We start from the raw sequence: 20736 nt of genomic DNA on the forward strand, positions 1-20736 counted from the left end.
CAGAGTGAACTACAACTAGAGGTGAGAAATATAATATAGGAAAATGCCATCAAGATAAATACTGAGATGTTTTGCAGAATTTTAGAGGAGCATGTGACTGGAATACATAATACTTGCCTAAAGACATGAACTGCACTATAAAGTTTGATGGCAGATGTACCTGAGAGCTCATATACCAACATCTGTTGGTTTCCTGTTTCTCTGTGGTTCGTCACATGGTCCATTTAATGGCTGACTGGTTACAGCTCCATCCAGCTGCAACCAGCAGCTTTTTTCTGCAGCTGTTGATGACAGCTGTCTGAACTAAGCTCGTAAGACCAGACTAATATTTTTTTTGTATGGATGAAACTTCTTCCAATGAGTTCCTACCTCCACCAGAAGCAGGACTCGCCACAGACGCTTCGCCCTCCTCTCCTGAGACTCCTTTGGTGGGGCTGGTAACCCCGGCTTTGCTGCCCTCCTGCGGTGGGATGATGAATGTCGTGGAGCCAGTGGGGGTGGGGGTCGGCGTCGCAGTATCCGTGGCATCCGCGTTGTTCACGTGGCTGTCGTCCTCTGGGGTCAGACCGTTGTCCGTCTCCCAGCTGTCGCTCTCGTCCTCCCACTCCTCGGTCGACAGAACGCTGCTCGTTTCTTCCACCGAGTCGTAGTCCGTCTCCTCGATCTCCGATTCCACGTTGTAGAGGTGCTGCAAGAGCGATCGGGGGTCAGAAACAAACGTTTCACCTGCGATTACACAGACATCACAATGAGCTTCAATTGCTTACCTGTGGCAGGACGATGGTCCTCGAGTTGTCTGCCCACACCACCTCTACTTTGCTGCTTACATCCACCCTGTACACTTGACCGACTGACGTCTGAAATGAGGCAAATATAGGGACGATTATCAGCAACAATACAATATGAAGACTAAGAGGGGCAAAAGTGCAGCAGCTAGTGTGTGAAGTACTGCCTAAAAAGCCTTTTTAGGATTTGATAATGACTTTTCCCCACGGAGAGGTGCAAAAGAAGCAAACTGTTTCGAGGCTGGGATTCAGTAGAGGTTCACTCCATGTAAAAATCACCCAAATCTGCAAAGAAATTTCCACCTGACCTCCTCAGAATCAGCCGTTACGATTTTTCTGTATAACAACTTGAGCTTATTTAATGAAGCCCTGAAGGCCCTCAACATACAAAGAAGGTGGGCTTAACATGTGGACTTGATTCGTCTGGATTTGAGTTCTCATAACCTTTACAGTCCAGGAGAAAGACACATGTCATTTTCATGACTCTTAAAAAAAACAAAACGAAACTGAGTGTTTCGTGTGTCGTATCATTTTACCTCATTTTCACAGTCGTTCTGTCCGTTTTCCGAGTTCCATATTCTGATGACGATGTCGGTCGTGCGGAAGTGAAAGTCCGGATGATCAGCGATGTCGTAGACACTGACATCCTCCTCCAAACCGATGACCTAAACAACACAGAAACAAACGTTTACAGCGTATTTCTCCTCGTACCTCTGTCGCTCACAAACATTCAAACACTGATTGTTTTCACAAGCTTTAAATCACAATCACGGTTTTTTCTCCTGACTGACCTCCACGTCGTCACTGGTGGAGTTGAGTTTGATCCATTTCACCACACACGTTCTGCCTTTGTGATCGCCAGACTGGATCATGCCGTACACCCCGGGGTCCTGCAGCGCTTGGGCTGAGGTGAGCACACATGCATAGCTTAGAGATCAAAGTAAACTCTGTAAAACACAAATATCTGTACTTTTTGGATTCCCGTTTTAAAGAATATTATGATGTGAAGTTAACCTCTATGGACTTTTTCATTTGCAGAATGGCACTACCGTACATGGCTGTAACATCACCATTGTGATGTAAATCCCGGTGTATTCAGGCCATTTTACAGAGACGCTTTGGCACAGTTACAGAAAATGACCTACATACTGCAGGTACTAAGTGGCAGAGAGGCCCATACACAAAAATACCCACCAATCTGAGATCAAATCTGAGATAAAAGCTTTTCCTTACGTCGTTTATCTACTACAAAGTCGCCGGGGCAAAACTCGTGGCTGTCCAGGTGCTGGATGGGGTAGAGGTCGTTCGATCGGATCCCCTTCTCCACCCGGCCGTCCTTCCACATCACATCAGCCGTGGTATTCGTGGATACGACTTCCACTGCCACTCTGCAAAAAAAAAAGAACAGAAAAAGAAAGCAGAGACCTCAATCTTCTCTCAGATTTTTCAGTTTTCTCAGATGACTTTTATCCTGCTTCACTGCCATCTGTCTGGTCCTGCTGCATCCATTGTGATAACAGTGTGCAGTACAAAAGTGGAACACTCTTACACTTAACCTCAAATTGATTATTCTTAAAAATATTCAAAACTAAAGCAAATAAAGAAATGTGGATGTTTGAATGATTTTTACTTCTGCTCTATTTAGATTTACATCAGTGTCTTCCACCATTAACATCTACACCAGTTAAAAAACATAAAAAACAACACACCGACAGACACACCGATGACTAAAGTTGATGTGTGCATTTTGGAGTAAAAACAGATGAAGGATGTGCAGCGTGTGAGTTGAGTATGAGTGTGTCTGTGTGGCTGAGGAAATGACACCATCACTGAAAGACTTGTGTCTGTCAAGTTGACGGATCGAGTCGCAAACCCTTAAACAAATGAAAGCTGGATGGACAGACATGCAGTCAAAGTGAGAGATGGCAGGTCTTTCTGAGAAAGCAGCTGCAAATTTAACAGGAACAGATGTCATAACTGGTGTCATTTCCACGTCTCTTACAGACGACTCTAAAAACATAAACAGTGGACTGCTAAGTTCCTAAACAGCCAGAAGAGCTGCTCGAACTCTGGTGACAAACAGAAGAAACTAGATGGAATTTACTCTCGTGTGCCGGCGTTTGTGATTTTAACCCACCGGTCTCCGGGCTTGAATTCGCGGGAGAACTTTGTCCTCTTCTTCTTGTGCTTCCTCTTCAGGTTGCGGATGGAAAGCGGGATGCTCTTCTTGCGGTTGGTTCCCAGACCGCCGCTCTGAGAGGAGGCTGTGGAGCTCGCCGATGACGTTAAAGAGCTGCAGCGAGGGAAAAAAGTTCTTTATGCAAAAGCAATTTTCTGTGTATTAAGCATGCAAAAACTCATTTTTTCCCCTCAGTCAGGCTGTGCATTATTAGGTTTACTGAGTGATGTCTTTGGTCTGAACTGTAATAAAGTGATGAGGAACAAAGCGGGTCCAGTGTTGAACAATAAATTTATGCACTCAACACATACAGGAAACATTTTAGACAACTGTGCAACAGATCTGCAATAAATCCCACATTCATGAAGCTTTTAAGCTCCACGTGATGTTGAAGTCACATTTAGAGCAGTTTTTCCCGCTCAAATTTCCACTTTGGACTGTTTACTCACACGAGCATACAGCACTTTATTTTGTGCACTCTAAGCATTTAGTCTTCATGTCCACGACCAATTTAGAGACACCAATTAACCCAACATGGATGTCCTGGGACCGTCTTTGGTTCGAGACACGATGATTCAGCTGAACTGTTACTTTCTCTAAACCAGGCTTTAGTCTCTCTGGTTTCCAACAAAACACATTTCCATCCCTTTCAGTTTAATATAATACTGAGTTAAAATGTGTAGAGCTGTCCGATATCTCCCTTTCCCCAGAATCTAACACTTAGGCTGTGTTTTCATATATTTGTGGGGACGTAATTGACATAATGCTTTTTCTAGCCACTTAGCCTAAACCTACCCATAACCTTATTGCAACCCTGACACTAAAACCACATTTTGAGTCTCAAAATGCCTTCAAACTCATGGGACCTGGATTTTGTCCCCATAAGAGCTGTTGGTCCCACAAGCATAGTAAACTTACAATTTTTGGTCCCCACAAAGATATGTAAACACACACACACACACACACGACTGATTTTAATTAACAAGCAGCTCAGCTGTATTAATGATGTACACTGAACCTAAACATCTGCTGGGCATCTCAGCTGATTAATTACAATAAGCAGAATAATTAGTAGCAACTCCGACATAACAGAAAGCTGACTTTTTATTTCCTAATGCAAAAGATAAAAAAATAAAAAAATCTGTAACCACTCACGAGGATCATCACAAATATATATTAAAAGCGTTTCCTACTGTCAACCTAATTCTCCTCCATTTAGTTTTAGACCAAAATGGTAAGCCCTCACTTATGTTTTCAAAAAAAATTTAATATTACACGAATTAACTATGAATTTTAAAATTATTAACATCTACAAAGAAGCGTTTTGTATAGATGTTTGTTTTAAAAGCACAGAAATAAAAGATGGAAAAAAAAGACATCGTTGAGATTCTACCAAACCATAACACAGAATTCATTCAAACATGCCTTACATCAGGGCTGTCAAACTCAAATACACAGTGGGCCAAAATTCAAAACTGGATCAAAGTCGCAGGCTAACATTAATATTCATTGAAAAAAATCTTCCTCCAAATATAACAAGGAATCTTTTCTTATGGACTCAAACAAGTTTTGCTGAAAAACTGAATATGGAACAAGCAAAGCTTAATACTAAACAATATATATAACTTATATAAACGTATATATAACTTAATATTGCACACATGCCTTCTGAATTAAATTTTATCATTTATCATATTTTCATCATATTCTCCCACTTGTCCAGAAAGTTCCTGTTTTCTGCCTTTCTTTTTTCCATTTTGGGATAGGTAGCATGGCAGTATTTGCATGGTTGCTATGACTATGGTCAACAGAGGAGAGGGTGCTAATGGGTCCTGTCATGACTGACGCCAAAACAACAACAGAGCATTCTGGGAATTGTAGTATTAGCAGTACATGCACTATAATACTGGCAGGCCAGCTCTAATAGTAATTTTGTATGGCTTCGTGGGCCAAATGTAATTAGGCTGCGGGCCAAATTCTAAATGATACTTTTCTTATTATTAAAGGAAACCGACAAGGATTGCCTCAAGTTTTTAATTTCTTAAATTTGAATAAAAATGACTCAAAGCTATAATAAATTATATTAGAGCATTTTAGAATTGCTTATAGATAAATTAGACAGCATAAATGTTTTTGTAAAGGGTAATAACTAGGACCCTGACCTGGTGTCGTCGGTTTCCTCTGCAGCCTCGTCATCAGCGTCCTGCTCGCCGTGTTCAGCCGAGGCGTCGTTCTGCGAGTCCGGAGCGTTCTGAACGGGAACCGCGGGACCGTTGTTGTTGTTGGGATGATTCGAGTCGGTCTGTTCAGATCTGTGCTCGCCTACAGGAAGAAACAAAGTAAAAAAAAGATTTACATTCATCCAGTCAAAAGGAAAAATCATCAAAATTCTATTTGCGAAGGAATTTAATTAGCAACAAAGAAGTTATGGTTCTGTATAACCAGGTGAGGCTCTATAGTACAAAACCTGGTTATTTATATACGCTAGAATTGTATATAAGAGCCACTGGAAATAAACGATATAAGAAGGTGGGGAGATTATAGACTCAAGAATATTCTCCTTAAAAAATGGGTTTTTTTTAATTAAAAGGGAATGAATCATTCCACCTCTTAAAGTTCTCTGAATATCACTCTCCTCCCAGATCTGTTCTCTCCTCCTCTGTTTTTACCTGATACGCTGTCAGTCTATTACCGACAAATGTGCTTCTCAGCTCAGGTCTGGCCTGCTTCAGCAAAATTTCCAATTAGTCTTCTCCCTCAGTACTGAGCACTTTTAATTAAATATATTTAAAAAAAATTATATATCTATCGCTATCTATCTATATATAGTAAAAATACAGCCTCTTGAAATCTGATCTTTTTTGATACATGCTGTATTACTGGGTGTGTGTTTTATGATCTTCTGGATGTTTTGGCACCTTGTAATTCGGCGTTCTCCGTCTTCTTCCCAGAATCCTTCTTGAACAGCCTTTTCAACTGCGCACACGCACACACACACACACACACACACACACACACACAAGCAGTGAGATAGAGCAAAAGCTTGAAGATGATCAAAGAGTGTTTTCAGGTGCTATCAGTCCTTCTAACACTGAGTGTTAACAAACATTCGAGAGCAACACTCGGAAAATACACCAGCATCAGAGATCTTCCCTGCTCTTGTGTAAAGCAGCTGGTTTAAGGTGCTAATGTGCTCCTCTGGGGAAAAATAGCTCTTTACAGAAGGAAACAACCAATTAAGAACACATGAAAAGACCAGTGCAAGTTTATCCACACCTTTCTGGCAACGGGGTCTTCAGGCAAAACAGGGGCACCCTCAGGTCCATCACAGGTGATGCGTGTGGCATCACCTTTGGCCGGGAATACGTAGAGGGCCCTCTCTCCCAGCTGCCTCTGGGTGTGGTCGTAGTAGCCCAGACGCCTCACCCTAAATCCAAACGGGAGAATGACTTTAACTTAAAATCTAAACGATATCAATACACGATGCAAACTGCACCCAATAAGCAACGGTAACAAGAGCAGCTTGTGTACGGAGGCAGACGTAGCTGAAGTGGGCACGTGTGGATGAGTCACTGCACTGACCTGCAGAGGTTTTCCTGTGTGATGGTGGAGGCAGGCGGATAGACGCTGTCAGAACCTTTGGGCGAGTAGCTCTTGGTGATCCACGTCACTTTCAGCTCCACCACCTTCACCTGAAGGAAGCAAGATGACATCCAAGTGAGTGTTTACATTCATGAAGAAGTACATTTACACATAAACTCCAATTCATTAAAAACAACTGAACGTGTTGATTAAAAGAATATTGTTCCATCTGCCTGAATTCATCTCTCGAGTGATCGCTAGCTTTCGCTGTAAAAGTAAATAAACATTTTAATTACAAAAAAAAAAAAATCCCCAAAAGGCTTAAATTAAGATAAATAATTCACTTAATGGTTTTACTGTTTCTTCCCATTTTTTAGAAAGGGTCCCCAGTGGTCCAACAGCTGTTGGTGTGATTAAAGAGCATTTTCTTATTTTATACAGAAGGGAAGAATTCAAAATGTTCATCCAAAGATTTTAATTTAAATTCAGTCGCTTATTATTCAAACGAGAAAAGTTTCAAGGCATAACAAACTCTTATAATAACCAATGAACCCTAAACGGGTTGCTTTCCATCTCACATAATGTGGCTGCTGCATAAAAGAAAAGATTGCGTACCTCTTCTACCACCACCCTGAACTTGCACTTCCTGCTGAGCACAGGTTTGACCCCTGACAGCCACTGAACATTGGAGAAAACTTTGGCGGGACCAATCAGGACCTGTCCCGGGTAAAAGCCGTACGCCTCGTCAAAGAACAGACCCTGGATCCCAAAAACAACAAGAACGTCACAAAACCAAGAAGTGAGAGCACAACATAACAAAGATACAAGTACATGTATGAAGCTTCATCAATGTAACTTTTATTAAACATACAATGCCAAGTACATTTTTAATTTGTTTTTCTTGAAGCTGCACAAAACCGCGAGGAAAGAAAAAAAAGTCAGCAATGGGATGAATGATCTATACTTCATAATGATGCTCATCAGGGAAAGACTAAAACTTTGGGCCTCTGAAAGTGCAGACCCTCTCATCCTCATCATCTTTCCTGGAAATGCCAGCATTAGTATGTGCTGCTTTTATGTGTGCTTCTTTTATCTCAAACATAACCCTCCACAGAGCAGTTTGGACCTGCGGCACCTTCGTGTCAGAGTAAGCCCGGGATTAAATCTGAAGTTATCTACTAAGCCTAAAGTCCTGCTCCATAGTACAGGCTCCTGGACACCTGAAGCTGAGGACTGATCCTCAAATAACAGCGAGCACCAGAAGAAATAAAATACAAAGACGGGAGCAGCACGAGTGGAGAGGGACAGCATTATCAGAGCATGTTCAAACGTAATTTTAACAATTTGACACACAAACACAAAAAAAATAGTGAACAGACAGCTGTCACTTAAATTTCAGCCTCTGTGGGGGCTCTGACCTCTGAGCAGCAGCCGGGAGAGCACACGAACAAAGCGAATGTACCTGAAGTGACAGATCAGAGCTGGTGGCTACGTACCGAATCACTGACGTGTGGACAGACATCATAAAGCTTGGCACCGTCTTCCACGCTCATGGAGCACCTGGAGGGAGCGAGACGAGACATTCACTGGATGTGGCACCGATCGACGTACGTTCACGCGATCCAACAGACCGTCACATGGTCACAGTACACACTGCTTGCACACGCACGCACGCACGCTTTACCTGGCTCCATTGGACAGCTTGAGGATGATGTGATTGGTCAGGTCGTACACTTTCCCCAGCCAGAAGTCGTAGGCGATGTAGTCGCCGTACATGAAAGACTGAAAGCAACAACAGCAGGAGCACATCAGCTTCACACTGTGTCAGAGAATTAACTCATGAAGGGCTTTTTCTTCTCGACTCTGAATGAAAATTCACTCTACATTCTGCTGCTCGGTGTAACCTGACTGCTTAAGAGAAACTGAATATAGTAAATGTATCTAAAATCCAACAATATGAGGACAACTTTGGATAACAACATCCAATTACATCATTTTGTATCCATCGTTTACTCAAACGCAACAAAGGTGCATTTAATCCTCTTAATGACTGATGCCAGAAATAATCTTTAGAGTAGTTTCCATTCACATTTGTTGATATTCATCTGGGTTTTCCTGCACATAAAAACATTTGTCTTCCACCAAAGACGTTCTGGCCTTTCAATAAAGGAAAAAATCACTTTTAAAATGTGCTTTCAATCCCTTTAAATTTCCTTAAGATAGGGTTTAATTTACTCAACAATTACTCATAAAAACAAGAAAAACATTATTTTAAATCAATGAAAACCTCTGGGCAGCTGTGGCTGGTTAGTGGTCTTATGAACTTGTTAAACACTGTATATTTGGACCAATCAGAGTTAAATGTATGGTCACCCCCTTAAAGGCACCGTTTGAGGTAACAGAATCTGATTTAAATGTCAAAGTATTCGAATTTATTTCTGCACTTCAGTGCTTAAATTTCTGCAATGTGCACAATAAACGTGCGCGGACGGTGACCTTTTTAAGAAGATCGCCTCGTTAGCACTTGTTGTGGGAAGTGAGTGACTCTCTGCTGTCCCTGTGAGGTGCAGCCGACAGGACAGCAGTGATTATGTTACTGAAATCAGCTGTAAGGTTTGTAGACGAATCCAACAGTCGGTAAAACAGCTACACGAGTGCTGTGCACCGCATTTGATCTCAGAAAAGGAAATAAAGACTAAACCCATGCAGTGCTGTGAAAGCATCTGTGTGTGAGAGCAAAGGCTAGTTAGCAGCTATGAGCCAGATCACACTGAGTTCCAGCTTTACGTTTTCCATTCAGTTTAACATCAGTTTGTTTCCAGAGCTGATTTGCTCCTGTCTGCCTGTTTAAAAAGGTTTCGTTTTAATGCGGTTTCTATTCATGTGTGTGTGTTTTCTTATTAATACGTTACAGGTCGCATTAGGAAGATGCTAAAATGTAAGATGTTTAGAACAGCAGAGACACTGTAGAGATACTCGACTCCAAGAAGGTCAAATGTCAAACTTTTGCACCACTGTTTCCATCAGGTCAGATGTGTGGATGAATCTGACTGAAGACTAAAACTAAACACACTTCCTGCATTTTTATTATAAAAAGATTTGTAGGTGCATAAAATGCTTTTCCTTACTCCTCAAATGCAGCTGATGTAAAACACATTTAAGGTAGTCGTGCATGCTTTATATCTTTATGTGTTACATAATTCAAAGGTGTGTAAACATCACGCGAGAGGTCTCAAACAGGACTTTTATTTCACTGGTCTCAGCATTTCCACTTTCACTGTTGTAAATAAATTCAGTCCGATTTCTACCTCCTGAGACTCGAGCTCTTGCTCTTTTTAATTTCTCCCAGCTAACTGGGATTAGTCAAACCTGGTAAGTATTGTTTCTGAAAGTAACTATTTTTAGTTTGTTCTCACATGGGGCAATAGGCTTGCTTAAGAGTCTAACACAGCAGAGGTAAGTATAAAGTGCAGAAAAGCCAAAATGCAATGTCCCCATATGAAGCTGCAGAGTCTCTAGAGGTCAATTTAGGAAAGTTGTTCTGACCAGGACCACCTTCCCTGTTATTAGAAGCCTTTGCTTGCAGTAAGAAAAGCAGTTAACTTGAGTAAAGTATAGATTATTTATATAGGACTGTTTAAGGCAAGAACGTGTCACTGAGTGCTTAAGTTTAATTCTCCTCACGTCAAACATCCACAAACGTTAAAAGAAAGCAAAGCAGAGAAACTAATTTAGCTTAAAGCAAAGCAGAGCAGAGGCTCTCACGCTGAACTGAATCTTAGTAAATTTGGTCTTTCGGCTCATCTTCTTACCCAGATGTGCTGCAGGTCTTTGCTGTTGACTGGATACAGAACGCAGTTGGTTCCTACTAATTTCACTGCACACTCGATGTTCATGTTGGTCACGGAGCCACACTGGTTATCCTGAAACACAACAGAGACGCACATCAGCCTGTTAACACCTCAGACCTTTTAGGAGTTTTATGCGTGCACAAGACCTCGCACTGTGAATTTCAACCAAAAGAAAACCTCAGCGCTTAATGTTTCATTTGTATTCAGACTGCGTGTTACACGAGGTAAGAGTCTCCTTTCAGTCCTCTACACGAGCAGACCTGCAGTAATATTCAGGTCATGCCTGATGCAGCAAATGAAACAGAGTGATGAACAGTGACGTGACTGTCGGAGGGAAAACGAGAGAGCGGCGCAGACAGAGAGAAGGTGAAAGAGTTCCAAACAGGCGGAGGGCCGCACTCACATTAGAGTTGTTTCTTCGCACGAAGTCTCTGATGACGATCGATCGATCTTCAAGTTTTAACTGCAAGAGAAAGAGCAAACGGTTTGAGAAAATGGTGGCTAACGCAGCTGAGTGACTTCATGGTTAAGACATCTCAATGCTCACAGAAGCTGCTGAGTGTGTGACACTGAAATTGGATCATCATCTTCTTATAATAACCCTTACAGCAGAGGAGAACGCTGCACATCAATAACTCTAATGGAGCCTGGACACAGAGCTGGAAATTAACCAGCAATGAAATCTATTCGCACTCGGACCATAAGAGCGCTACTTATGCAATTTGTCACACGGGCATCCCGTCCTCACCCACACGACCACTCGGCAGAGCTGCAACGCCCTCTGAGAGCAGATAAACGACTCTGCTGTCCAAACAAAGAGACGCATTTCACTGAGCCGGCCAGCAGGAGTGTTTATTCAGCACCGGACGAGTCAGCAAACACAATTTCACTTTCAATTACTAATCAAAACACTGAAATAAAAGAATACAGATCCAGTATAACTGAAGTGGTTTGTGGACAATCTGAGGGGTGGACAAAGTCACAGCTTGCAGCGATCGGAGAGGGCAGAAAACAGAAGCTGTTGGACTAAACTTGGCATCGGATCAACTCTCAGAGGGAAACATTGTTCCTGTGAACTGAATTCTGCTGTGTCACGCCATGCCTGTGCGCAGGAATCCAGACTGAAAACGGGCCTGCAGTAAATTAATTAAAAAAACAAAACAAAAACATGCCTGCTGTAATGAACAATGACTGAGCAGCAGCTATAGAGAGTTTCAATGCTTTTTGGATGCCAACACACAGATGGTTTATAATTAATGCTTAGAGAACAACATTAAAAAACGATCAGCAGGTAAACGGCACAAAATGCACTCCTCATGTTCTACCAGGAGTGTGAGCTCCCCGTTATCAGACTGCTTTACAGCCTGCGTCCAAATTCAGTTTCCATGACAGATATACACCTTCTCTGTTCACACATGGGTTTTTCTTTAGCGAGGACACGTTTTAAAATGTTTTTAAAAATCCATTAACTGCTGGCCTGATCTCCAAATATGACTAGATCATGTACACAAACTACATAAAGGATGTCAAATTAATTTGACATCATGGGCAACATGAGCTGAAGTGGCCTGGACTACTGAAGACTGCACTTTCTGCCCATGTAAAGAAGTTTTGCGGCGTATTTAACCCCTGAGATGTCTTCATTTCAACTGTACATCGCAGTTTTTCTCCTTGATAAAGGAATAGACCCTGCCCTTTACTGTGGATTTTATTTCACTTATATGGATATCTTGGTTTCTCCTTTAAAAACCCCCAAAAACAAACAAACACCAAAAACAACTCCGGCTCACATCCTTGCTGTGCATTTCCTTCACCTTTAAACCACAGCATGCAGGACTTCATGGGTTCATACATGAAACAGATGAAACACCAGTGAACAGCTAGTTTAGTTCAAGGCCATATTTGTGCTTTTCATATGTATACCGCTTCCTTTAAGATACGATTCATTTATCTCAAACTTTGGAAACTCCTTTAATTTCTTATTTGACAGATACGCTAAAATGCTTTACTGTACTTAAATATTAAGTTTACTCTACTTTTAATCATTAAAAGTAGAATAATCACAATTCGAAGTATTTTTGTTACCTCCATAGTGCCAGTAGTTATGCTTGACTAAATGGTATAATGCTAGCTAACTCAGTTGTTGTTGGGCTGTTGATGCCTTTACATGGAACAAACTGTATGCAAGAAAAAGCAAAAATTAAAAAAAAAACAAAACAAAACTTTGAATCCCACGGAGGCAGGTGTTTTTCATGTCACCAGTTTGTGCATAAACACCACGCACTACACCTGAGAGGACAAAAACACCACCTGCTGTTACCAAAAATTCATCTACAAAAATACTGGCGGTGACCAGTAGTACCCTTTAGCCTCCTAGTAGAGACACCTACAGCATGAATTTCAAAATGCTACGTGACTGTGTTCTGAAGTTTTCACATTCACAAGATTTTTAGAAAACTTGACCTTTGACTTCTAACCTTGAGGTCAAGGTCACTGAGACTCAAACTTATTTGAGATTTTTAGTAGAGTCGAGGTGTCACATTCACAAACTTGTGAATGTGATCATGTTGCTTGCGTGCCCGGCAGGGTCGAAACAATATCCCATCAGACTTTTACGGCTGAGGGGGGAAAACCTTCAGGGTCCAAAATCACCAAAATGTGCAAGAGGGAGGTTTTAACTCCTCAGATTGCTACATTAGGTGTTAAGAGTCCAGTCAGGGCAGAAACACAAAAGTGCACCAACGTGAGACTGTAAGACGTGGACCGTTGCTGAAGACACAGGACTCTAAATGGGGGGAGTGACCCAGAAGTAGCTCTTCAGATTCTCTAAATATGAAAAGAAGGTGTTTGAGTGCTTCTTTCATTCTCTCCTTTAGGACGAGATACACTGAACCACCCTTGAAAGGAACAAGGAACAAGGATAACACAGCCTCCACCAGGGGTTCATTACCTGGGACTTTCCATCAGTTCTAGACCCAAAGAAGCATCTTGAGAGGTGAAACATCTTCAAATAAACCTAAAAAAGCCTATTTGCCTTCTTTTAAACTCTAAAGATGACACACAATTTACAGAGACACACAAGTAGTACAGCTCATGTAAATGTTAACAGAGTGTTATGAGAGGTGAACTCTGAACGGTACACTGCTGTGATAAAAATCGGACTTTCATGAAGTCGTTCACCTGAATGAAGAAGCTCTAAACAAAAACGATGAGCTACGTGAAAATAAAAAAAGTGAATTTCAGGCTTAAAGCAATTCACTTTGCATTTGTTAGGTCCTCAGTTTAATCGCTGCCATCTTGTAGCCTCATTTATTAATTTTACAGCCTTAATGAAAGGCAGGAGTTACCCTGGATAACGATAGGCGTGGACAGGATGAGCAACTAATTTCAATACAACCACTTCCTCTGTTCCTAGACAACTAAACCTTGTGTCCAAAAACATACAAGGGAGAAAAGTGACTGAATGAAATGAAGAAGCACCAGCACTAAATACCACCACCCTCGCAACAGAGTTTAACATTCCTATGCAGCACTCAATCAGGTGCAAACCCCTGCTGTAAAAAGGTGACCTGTGGGAGGGCCTATTTTCACTATAGGCGAGTGGAAAAGATGGCTTTGCTGGCAGGAAGAGAAGTGGCAGCGAACCACCAGGCAAAACACCAGAGTTTGGACAGACACAGATGGAAGTAGAGAAGAGAGTAGAAATCGAATAAAAACAAGGCAGACTGCATATTTAGTACAGAACGGGAGGTGGGGATTAGGGCTGGGCTATATCATACAGTTCACGGTAATACCGGTGTAATGTTAAGCAACAATAAGAAAATGAAATATCGCGATAGAATATGGGTAAAATGCGCATGTGCATGTGTTTACTTACGCACCTGGCGGCGACTCAGAATGAGTAGAGCGAAAGTGGATCATTAACTGAAACGGATGAACCAGAATTGGTTTGTAAAAATGCTGCAACTTCAGTGGTGTGGAACTGGTTTGGCTTTCATCCGTCAAATACACAACAAAGCACTATTTTTGGTAGCGCATGCTAGCGGGCCGTCGTTATTACCGTGTTTTTTGGAAAACACGGCACACTTCAAATCAATCCTTTGATTTTTCTGAAAATCGACAGTGCCCCTTATAATCCCGTGTGCCTTATGTATGAATTCTGGTTGTGTTTACTGACTTCGAAACGATTTTATGTACACGGCGCTCGAAAATCTGTCAAATGTTTCAGTATGACTTTGCTAAGCTACGAACCCGCACCGCTTGATGGATTGTCGGAGCATTACGGCTATCGTAAGCAGGAGCCTCGCGGAGTTATACCTACTGTGCTTCAACATAATATTACCGTGTTGTGTGTGTGTATAACCTCTTTTTAAGTTTGGTGGATATTATACATGGTTATGGTGAGGATATGTTGGCCAATTTCCACTGGAAATGCCTTTTGGTTAAACTGTCAGCAAGGAATTTGCATTTGCACTGTTAAATTTTTATATAACTTTAATGCACATAAAAAAGCTGCTTGTTTTAGTGAAAATACATTGATGGGTTTTTTTTGTTTGCAATAATAAAGTTGAGTTGTAAAGCATTTTGTCTAGTGTCAATTATATCGTTATCGCAAATTTTCAAATGTATATTGATAAATATTTTTGGTCACATCGCCCTGCTCTAGTGGGGATAGAGAAAAACAGGAATATATACTTATATCAGACTCATGTAAAGGTAAGCAGGTAATACTGCTATTATTAGAGCTGAAACAATCAGCTGATGAGCTGACTAATCAGAATACTAATCAACACAATCCATCCATTTAGTTTGTTAACTGCTTATCCACTTCAGGGTCATAGTGAGGCCAGACCCTGGACAGATCGCCACTGTTGGGTTAACACAGAGAGAACGCCACTCACACTTTAACTCACACCTGCAGCCAGAGTCACTAATTAACAAAACATCACTCCTGTCTTTGGACTTTGGGAGGAAGCTCGAGTACCTGGAGAGAACCCACACATCTACAGGGAGAACACAGGGAATACAGCCGGCTGACTAGAACCCAGGACCCCACAGGAGCACTGTGCTGCCCAAATAAAATAAATATAAATATCAAGAAATACTAAACACACCACTTTGGGGAAAAAAGTAATACATTCCACAGTAAAGCAATAGCAGCATGTTTTAATTGGCTGAAAGATTATTTCAGCCAATTAAAACAATAATTAGTTAAACGAGGAACTAAATGGTAGCAGGCTTTCCCGGCTCCTAAACTTACTATGCATGTGAGGACAACGAGCTGAACTACATTATTAAAACGTTTCTGATAAGTGTGGACCTTCTGGGTCATTTTATACCTGCTCAGCAGAGATTCAGAAACAGGGCTAAACTCTGCATCAGGACAATCAGCACACAACTCTTCAATGTTTGGAAATACATTTTTCATTTTACTGCAAAGAGTTGGACTAGAAATGAGCACAACAACAAGAAGGTGCTGGAGATAACAGTGAAGACTGTATGGCTGCAGTTTGTATGAGTAAAGATGCCCAAACATCCTGTTGAGGACAGTATGAAAAGCGCCTACGAGCGCGCACACACACACACAAAGCAGCGCTTCAGCTTTATCTTACACTGTAACCCAACTCCTCTGGTTTCTGGGAGAAGAGCCACTGAGTGTGTGTGTGTGTGACTGTGTGGAGGGGATATAATCGATGGGTCGCCATGTTCCCTTGTACTCAATTAAACATCAGCTTGTCATCTCCTCATTTCTCTGCAGCTCAGGATTAGAGCATGTACACACACACACACACACACACACACACACACACACCAACTTGTCTCCCTACTTATCTGAAGCTTTTAGCCAAGAGAAGAGCTTTTTTTGGACAGACCCACAAATGCAGCTCTTCTTCATTAATATTCTTTCAGTGCTTTGTGCTGCAGTGCGCTGCTGTAGTCAGAAACGCTGCGTTTAAAGCACAGGTGCAGAAACATAACCACCGAGTGCGAACGTGCTGGTCAGGCAGCTGTTAAAAGTGTCCTGTTGGTATGAAAGTATAATCCACTTAACATGTGTAACTGTAATTTCTAATCCACCGTACACCTTGTAACTGGATTATGTCATTTACACTCTGTTCCTTAATTCTGCTAGGGAGCTGCATGCCCCCGCGGTGGGAGCGACGACTCTCCAGGAAGAGGTGAAGTTGAGCAGGAGGGACGGCGCCGCCATCCCATCGATCAACGCGTTACAAAAGTGATAAAGCAAAAACATTTTCCCCTCCTGATACCGTTATCTCTCAGCAGAGAGGATCGCCTGGGCTTACAGCTCTGGTAGAAGCTGCTTTAACCACCAATGAGCTACATGCACCCAGTTTTGTCTTACCCTTGATTTAACTGTACGTTTGTGTTCAGCATCAACATGAAACATTAAAAACCTAAACGTTCGAGTTCCTTTTTTTATTTAAAATGTGTGAGTTGTACTGATGTCTAAAATACAAATGGTCACCATCTTACCATCTACGTCTCTTAATGCCTAAATGAGTGATTTAGGCAGTAATTGAGGAACTAAAGGGAGATTAAAAAAAAACATATATTACACCTTTTTTTGGCTGATTTTAAGTGCTCTTGTTTCATCCAGCAGTGTCTTGGTTGAACTTTGCATTACTTACTCTCTTTTACCATGTGTGTAAGAAAGAGAAAGACTTAAAGGGAGGTAGGGGAAGGGGCAAAACAGCGAGCACAGAGAAAGAGAAAAGACGAGGAGAATCATATACAGTAAACACTGGACAGCCTGGTATCCCCGCTCCAAGTATCTAGATTTTGTCTTCACAGTTATTTGAGCCGTACCTGGCCTAGCCCCTTACCTTTCCTTGGAAAACCCTACATAGACCAAGCAACCCCTAACAACACAGCTACTGGGGCCAGTAGATGAGGTGCTTTGGGTGTGTCCTGGAGGGGATCTGGGGACAGAGCCAAAACACAATGGAAGGACTTTGTCTCTCAGAGAGCTTGGGATCGCATCAGTGTCCCGCAGGAAAGGTCAGGACGTCACTGCTCAGACTAGCAGCAGAAACTGAAATCAGTGGAATCAGAGGAGTTTGTGTGTTATGTATCTGTGTGATAAATAGTAAAGCTAAATGAAAATAAAACTGAAGTTGTCATTTTTGGCAACTTTAATCACATCGACAGCACTCTGGGCCCCATTTCCTCCTATTGTAAAACACATGTAAAAAAACCTCGGTGTCTACATTGATGGTTCTTTTAAATTGAATAAGCAGGTGAGTGCAGTAGTTCAGTCCTGCTTCTTTCAGTTAAGACAGCTAGCCAAGGTAAAGCCATACCTCCCGGCTAACGTCTTTGAACGTGTTATTCACCTTTTCCTTACTTGCAGATTAGTTACTGCAATTCATTGTATTTTGGTCTAGACACATTTTTATGCCCTGGCTTTTAACACACTATGACCCAAGCATTCTGGTCTTATTTGAATCAGTTTAGTTATTGTTTTAATTATTTTATTGTCCTATTATTGTTTTACATTGTTGCTTTTTAATGCCATTTTTATATCGTTAAGCACTTTGTGCAGCATCGGCTGTTTGAAATGTGCTATATAAATAAACTCGACCTTATAAGTCAGAAGCCAAGTACTAATGAAAGATCACAGCTACTAAACTAATGATGCAGAATTAAGATGATTCCAGTGCACAGTAGCTTGAAAAACAATATTATTAAACTTGGATGTTGATAGAAAAACGTGACCCTTGCAGAAATACTGATGTTCGCAAAAAAGAAAAGCCAACTCTAAGTTTTAAGCACAATTTGCTCAGGTTTGTGAATTTACTCTCACATCTGATTTTTCTGCAGAGCAATCTGGTGAGCATTAATTCAGCACAAAAAAAACAAACAAAAAAAAACCTTAAAGAAATCCTCCACATTAGCAGTGAAGCAATGATATCTCCTTAAGGAGCAGAAAGAGTTTGACAGCTTTAAGGTTTGTTTGGAGGTCAAATTAAAATGAGGCAGCGCCGTGACTTTGTGAAATCTGAATCTTAAAGCAGATGAAGGAGGAAGGTTCCTCCTTGTTACTCACATGATGCACACAACTCCTCGAGGCACCTTGAAATCAAAGCTGTGTCTCTGCACCACTGCTGCTGTGGTGATTTATGCATTTCTTCCAAAGCCTCAGGTTCACACACATGCGCACTAATTAAAACTGGACTTTGACACGCTGAGTGAATCGCACATCTCTTGACATTACCGGTAACACACACATGCACACACACAGCTGATTACCCTGCTACACTGATGGGTCACAGCCAAGCAGCTGACTGTTGCTATGGCTCATATAGAGATGAGGAGGAGGGAGGCGGTATGATGAGGTGGTGGGCACAGACTCCGACAACAAAAAGGAAAAAAAAAAACAAAAAACAATGTTTGTGTGTGGCACTTGCCTCGGAAAAAGAAGAGCATCAACCTTGGTTGTCTCTTCATCCATGCTTTTAGGGTAGAAGTGGCCAGATTGATAACAAGAATCGATGGAGGCTTTGATTTTCCAGCCTGATTTGCACGAGTCATTATTCAGGTGCGGCACAAAGATGGAGAGGAAGATGGATGCTGCAGAGAACTGCAGCTTGGGGGCCACGCCTGCTCTCTGACAGACAGCTTTCTATACCTATATTCTCCTTCACTCTGTTGTCCATACAAACAAGACACCCGAGCCACAAACACGGGCGCATTCAGTAGTAACAGGTAACATTCCTCTCCACACACGGCTAACTTCACTGAATATGAAGCCAGAAGGTGAAATTCCACCCACAGATGCTGCTAAAAATCTGTGATAATGAAGGTGCGACGTAGCACAGCTACATCCTGCACCTCCGCCTTCAGCCACAGGCAAACTATGCTTCAGCTCAGTGGCGTTTGGGAGAAAAATCGAAAAAAATAATTTGCAGTTTTGAAAGAAGAGACAAACAAACTGTAAAAGAGCAAGTGAGGCCTTCTGGGTTACGTGGATCCTGTGAGAACTGCGCTCTGGGTGGCTGCCGAGTTGTTTTTATGTGAATGACTTCAATGATTTGTCAGTGCACAAAGAGTTGGCTGAAACTGGTTTAAAAGCAGTGTGTTACTCAGTAACTGAGTAAGCCAAGTTCTACAATTCAGGTAATCTGTTGCAGAGCTACTATAGGTTCATATTTAATAGTTCCTGCTTGTTCTGAGCTAGATAGGTACAAGGTACAAGACTGTGTGAAGAACTACTTTTTAACTGTGAAAAAAAACTGCTCATCCCAGAATGCATTGCAATTCTAGACATACGCAGACACTCACTCACTCTGGACGAACTTCTTGAATTTGAGCCTATCCCGCTGTTGTATAATTGTTTTGTATATATTTTATCCTTGTTATCAATATAGCACAGTGCTTCATGCTCTACAGCAATCACCACTCTCGCCATTTCTGAAGTTTACCGTTTATTAAGCTACCTGTCTTCACAGGTTTAAACATTTCCATGGTAACAGAGACTTCCACCAATCACAGATGTGGTTTCAATTTAGGACTGTGGGCACAGTAGTTCTTTTCCGCGACTCTGGGGGGAAGGGGGGGGGGGGGGGGGGGTCTGCCTTGGGTGATTAAAATATTATGACTCGTAATCAAAATCCCTATGTGGAATCTCAATGGGATTATTACCTCACTGCATGCTGGACTATTTGTGAGCAGCAAGATTTCAGAAGTTCAGAAGAGGTATTCAGTTTTCTCAATCATGTAGACATCCAAGTATCAAACAAACCAGATACACCAAAACCTCACATGAAGGTTGGGATGACCATTGAGAAAGACTAAGCTCGTTCACATCAAACATGACGTGAACTAAAGAGGTGAACTGATCAAATCCACATCCATGCGAGTTAAAAACGTTTCAACTTGGGAAGAAAAAAAATTTGCATCACTTTGTGTCGCGAATGCCAGCGATGATCATCATGCACAGCTGGAGGTACAAGGGCTAACTTCACTTTTATTTATAGAAACAAAAAGAAGAAAGTGAGTGATATTGTAGGACTTCCTGTAACTTTTAAAAACATTTTGCTGCAACTTGATTCCAGCTAATCGTTTGCTGAAAGAGTGCAAAGATTTGTAGGTTTCCAACACAACTATATTCACTTCCTTTTCCAAATCGAGAAACCATAAAACTAAAAATGTCCTTTAGACATAATCGGTGTCTGGAAGCTAAGCACAGCTCCACAGCACTGATAGCGAGGACTGTTAAGGAGGAAAAAGAAGCTGACGTTTACAGCACCAAAACTGCAATGGTTTGCTTTCAGCTAAAGCTGTCACACTGAGGGGGGGGTGGGGGGGGTGGCTTGTT

At 41.7% G+C, this 20736-nt stretch overlaps 1 protein-coding gene across 1 annotated transcript in view; it reads right to left on the minus strand.

Moving 5' to 3' along the window:
- The window catches only part of ube2o (ubiquitin-conjugating enzyme E2O), a 44941-nt gene that overhangs the window by 8371 nt on the left and 15834 nt on the right, over window positions 1-20736 (minus strand). The window contains exons 2-16 of the mRNA XM_006787494.3: window positions 10801-10860; window positions 10359-10469; window positions 8231-8328; window positions 8043-8106; window positions 7162-7305; window positions 6547-6656; window positions 6241-6391; window positions 5883-5940; window positions 5127-5286; window positions 2923-3078; window positions 2019-2173; window positions 1577-1689; window positions 1322-1450; window positions 768-857; window positions 370-688 (exon numbers count right to left, since the gene is read on the minus strand). Coding sequence (XP_006787557.2) covers window positions 370-688; window positions 768-857; window positions 1322-1450; window positions 1577-1689; window positions 2019-2173; window positions 2923-3078; window positions 5127-5286; window positions 5883-5940; window positions 6241-6391; window positions 6547-6656; window positions 7162-7305; window positions 8043-8106; window positions 8231-8328; window positions 10359-10469; window positions 10801-10860 — 1918 coding nt within the window. The remainder of the gene's footprint in view (window positions 1-369; window positions 689-767; window positions 858-1321; window positions 1451-1576; window positions 1690-2018; window positions 2174-2922; window positions 3079-5126; window positions 5287-5882; window positions 5941-6240; window positions 6392-6546; window positions 6657-7161; window positions 7306-8042; window positions 8107-8230; window positions 8329-10358; window positions 10470-10800; window positions 10861-20736) is intronic.

The sequence above is a fragment of the Neolamprologus brichardi genome, chromosome 6, assembly GCF_056152115.1.
Source record: "Neolamprologus brichardi isolate AB-2024 chromosome 6, ASM5615211v1, whole genome shotgun sequence".
NCBI classification, from domain to species: domain Eukaryota; kingdom Metazoa; phylum Chordata; class Actinopteri; order Cichliformes; family Cichlidae; genus Neolamprologus; species Neolamprologus brichardi.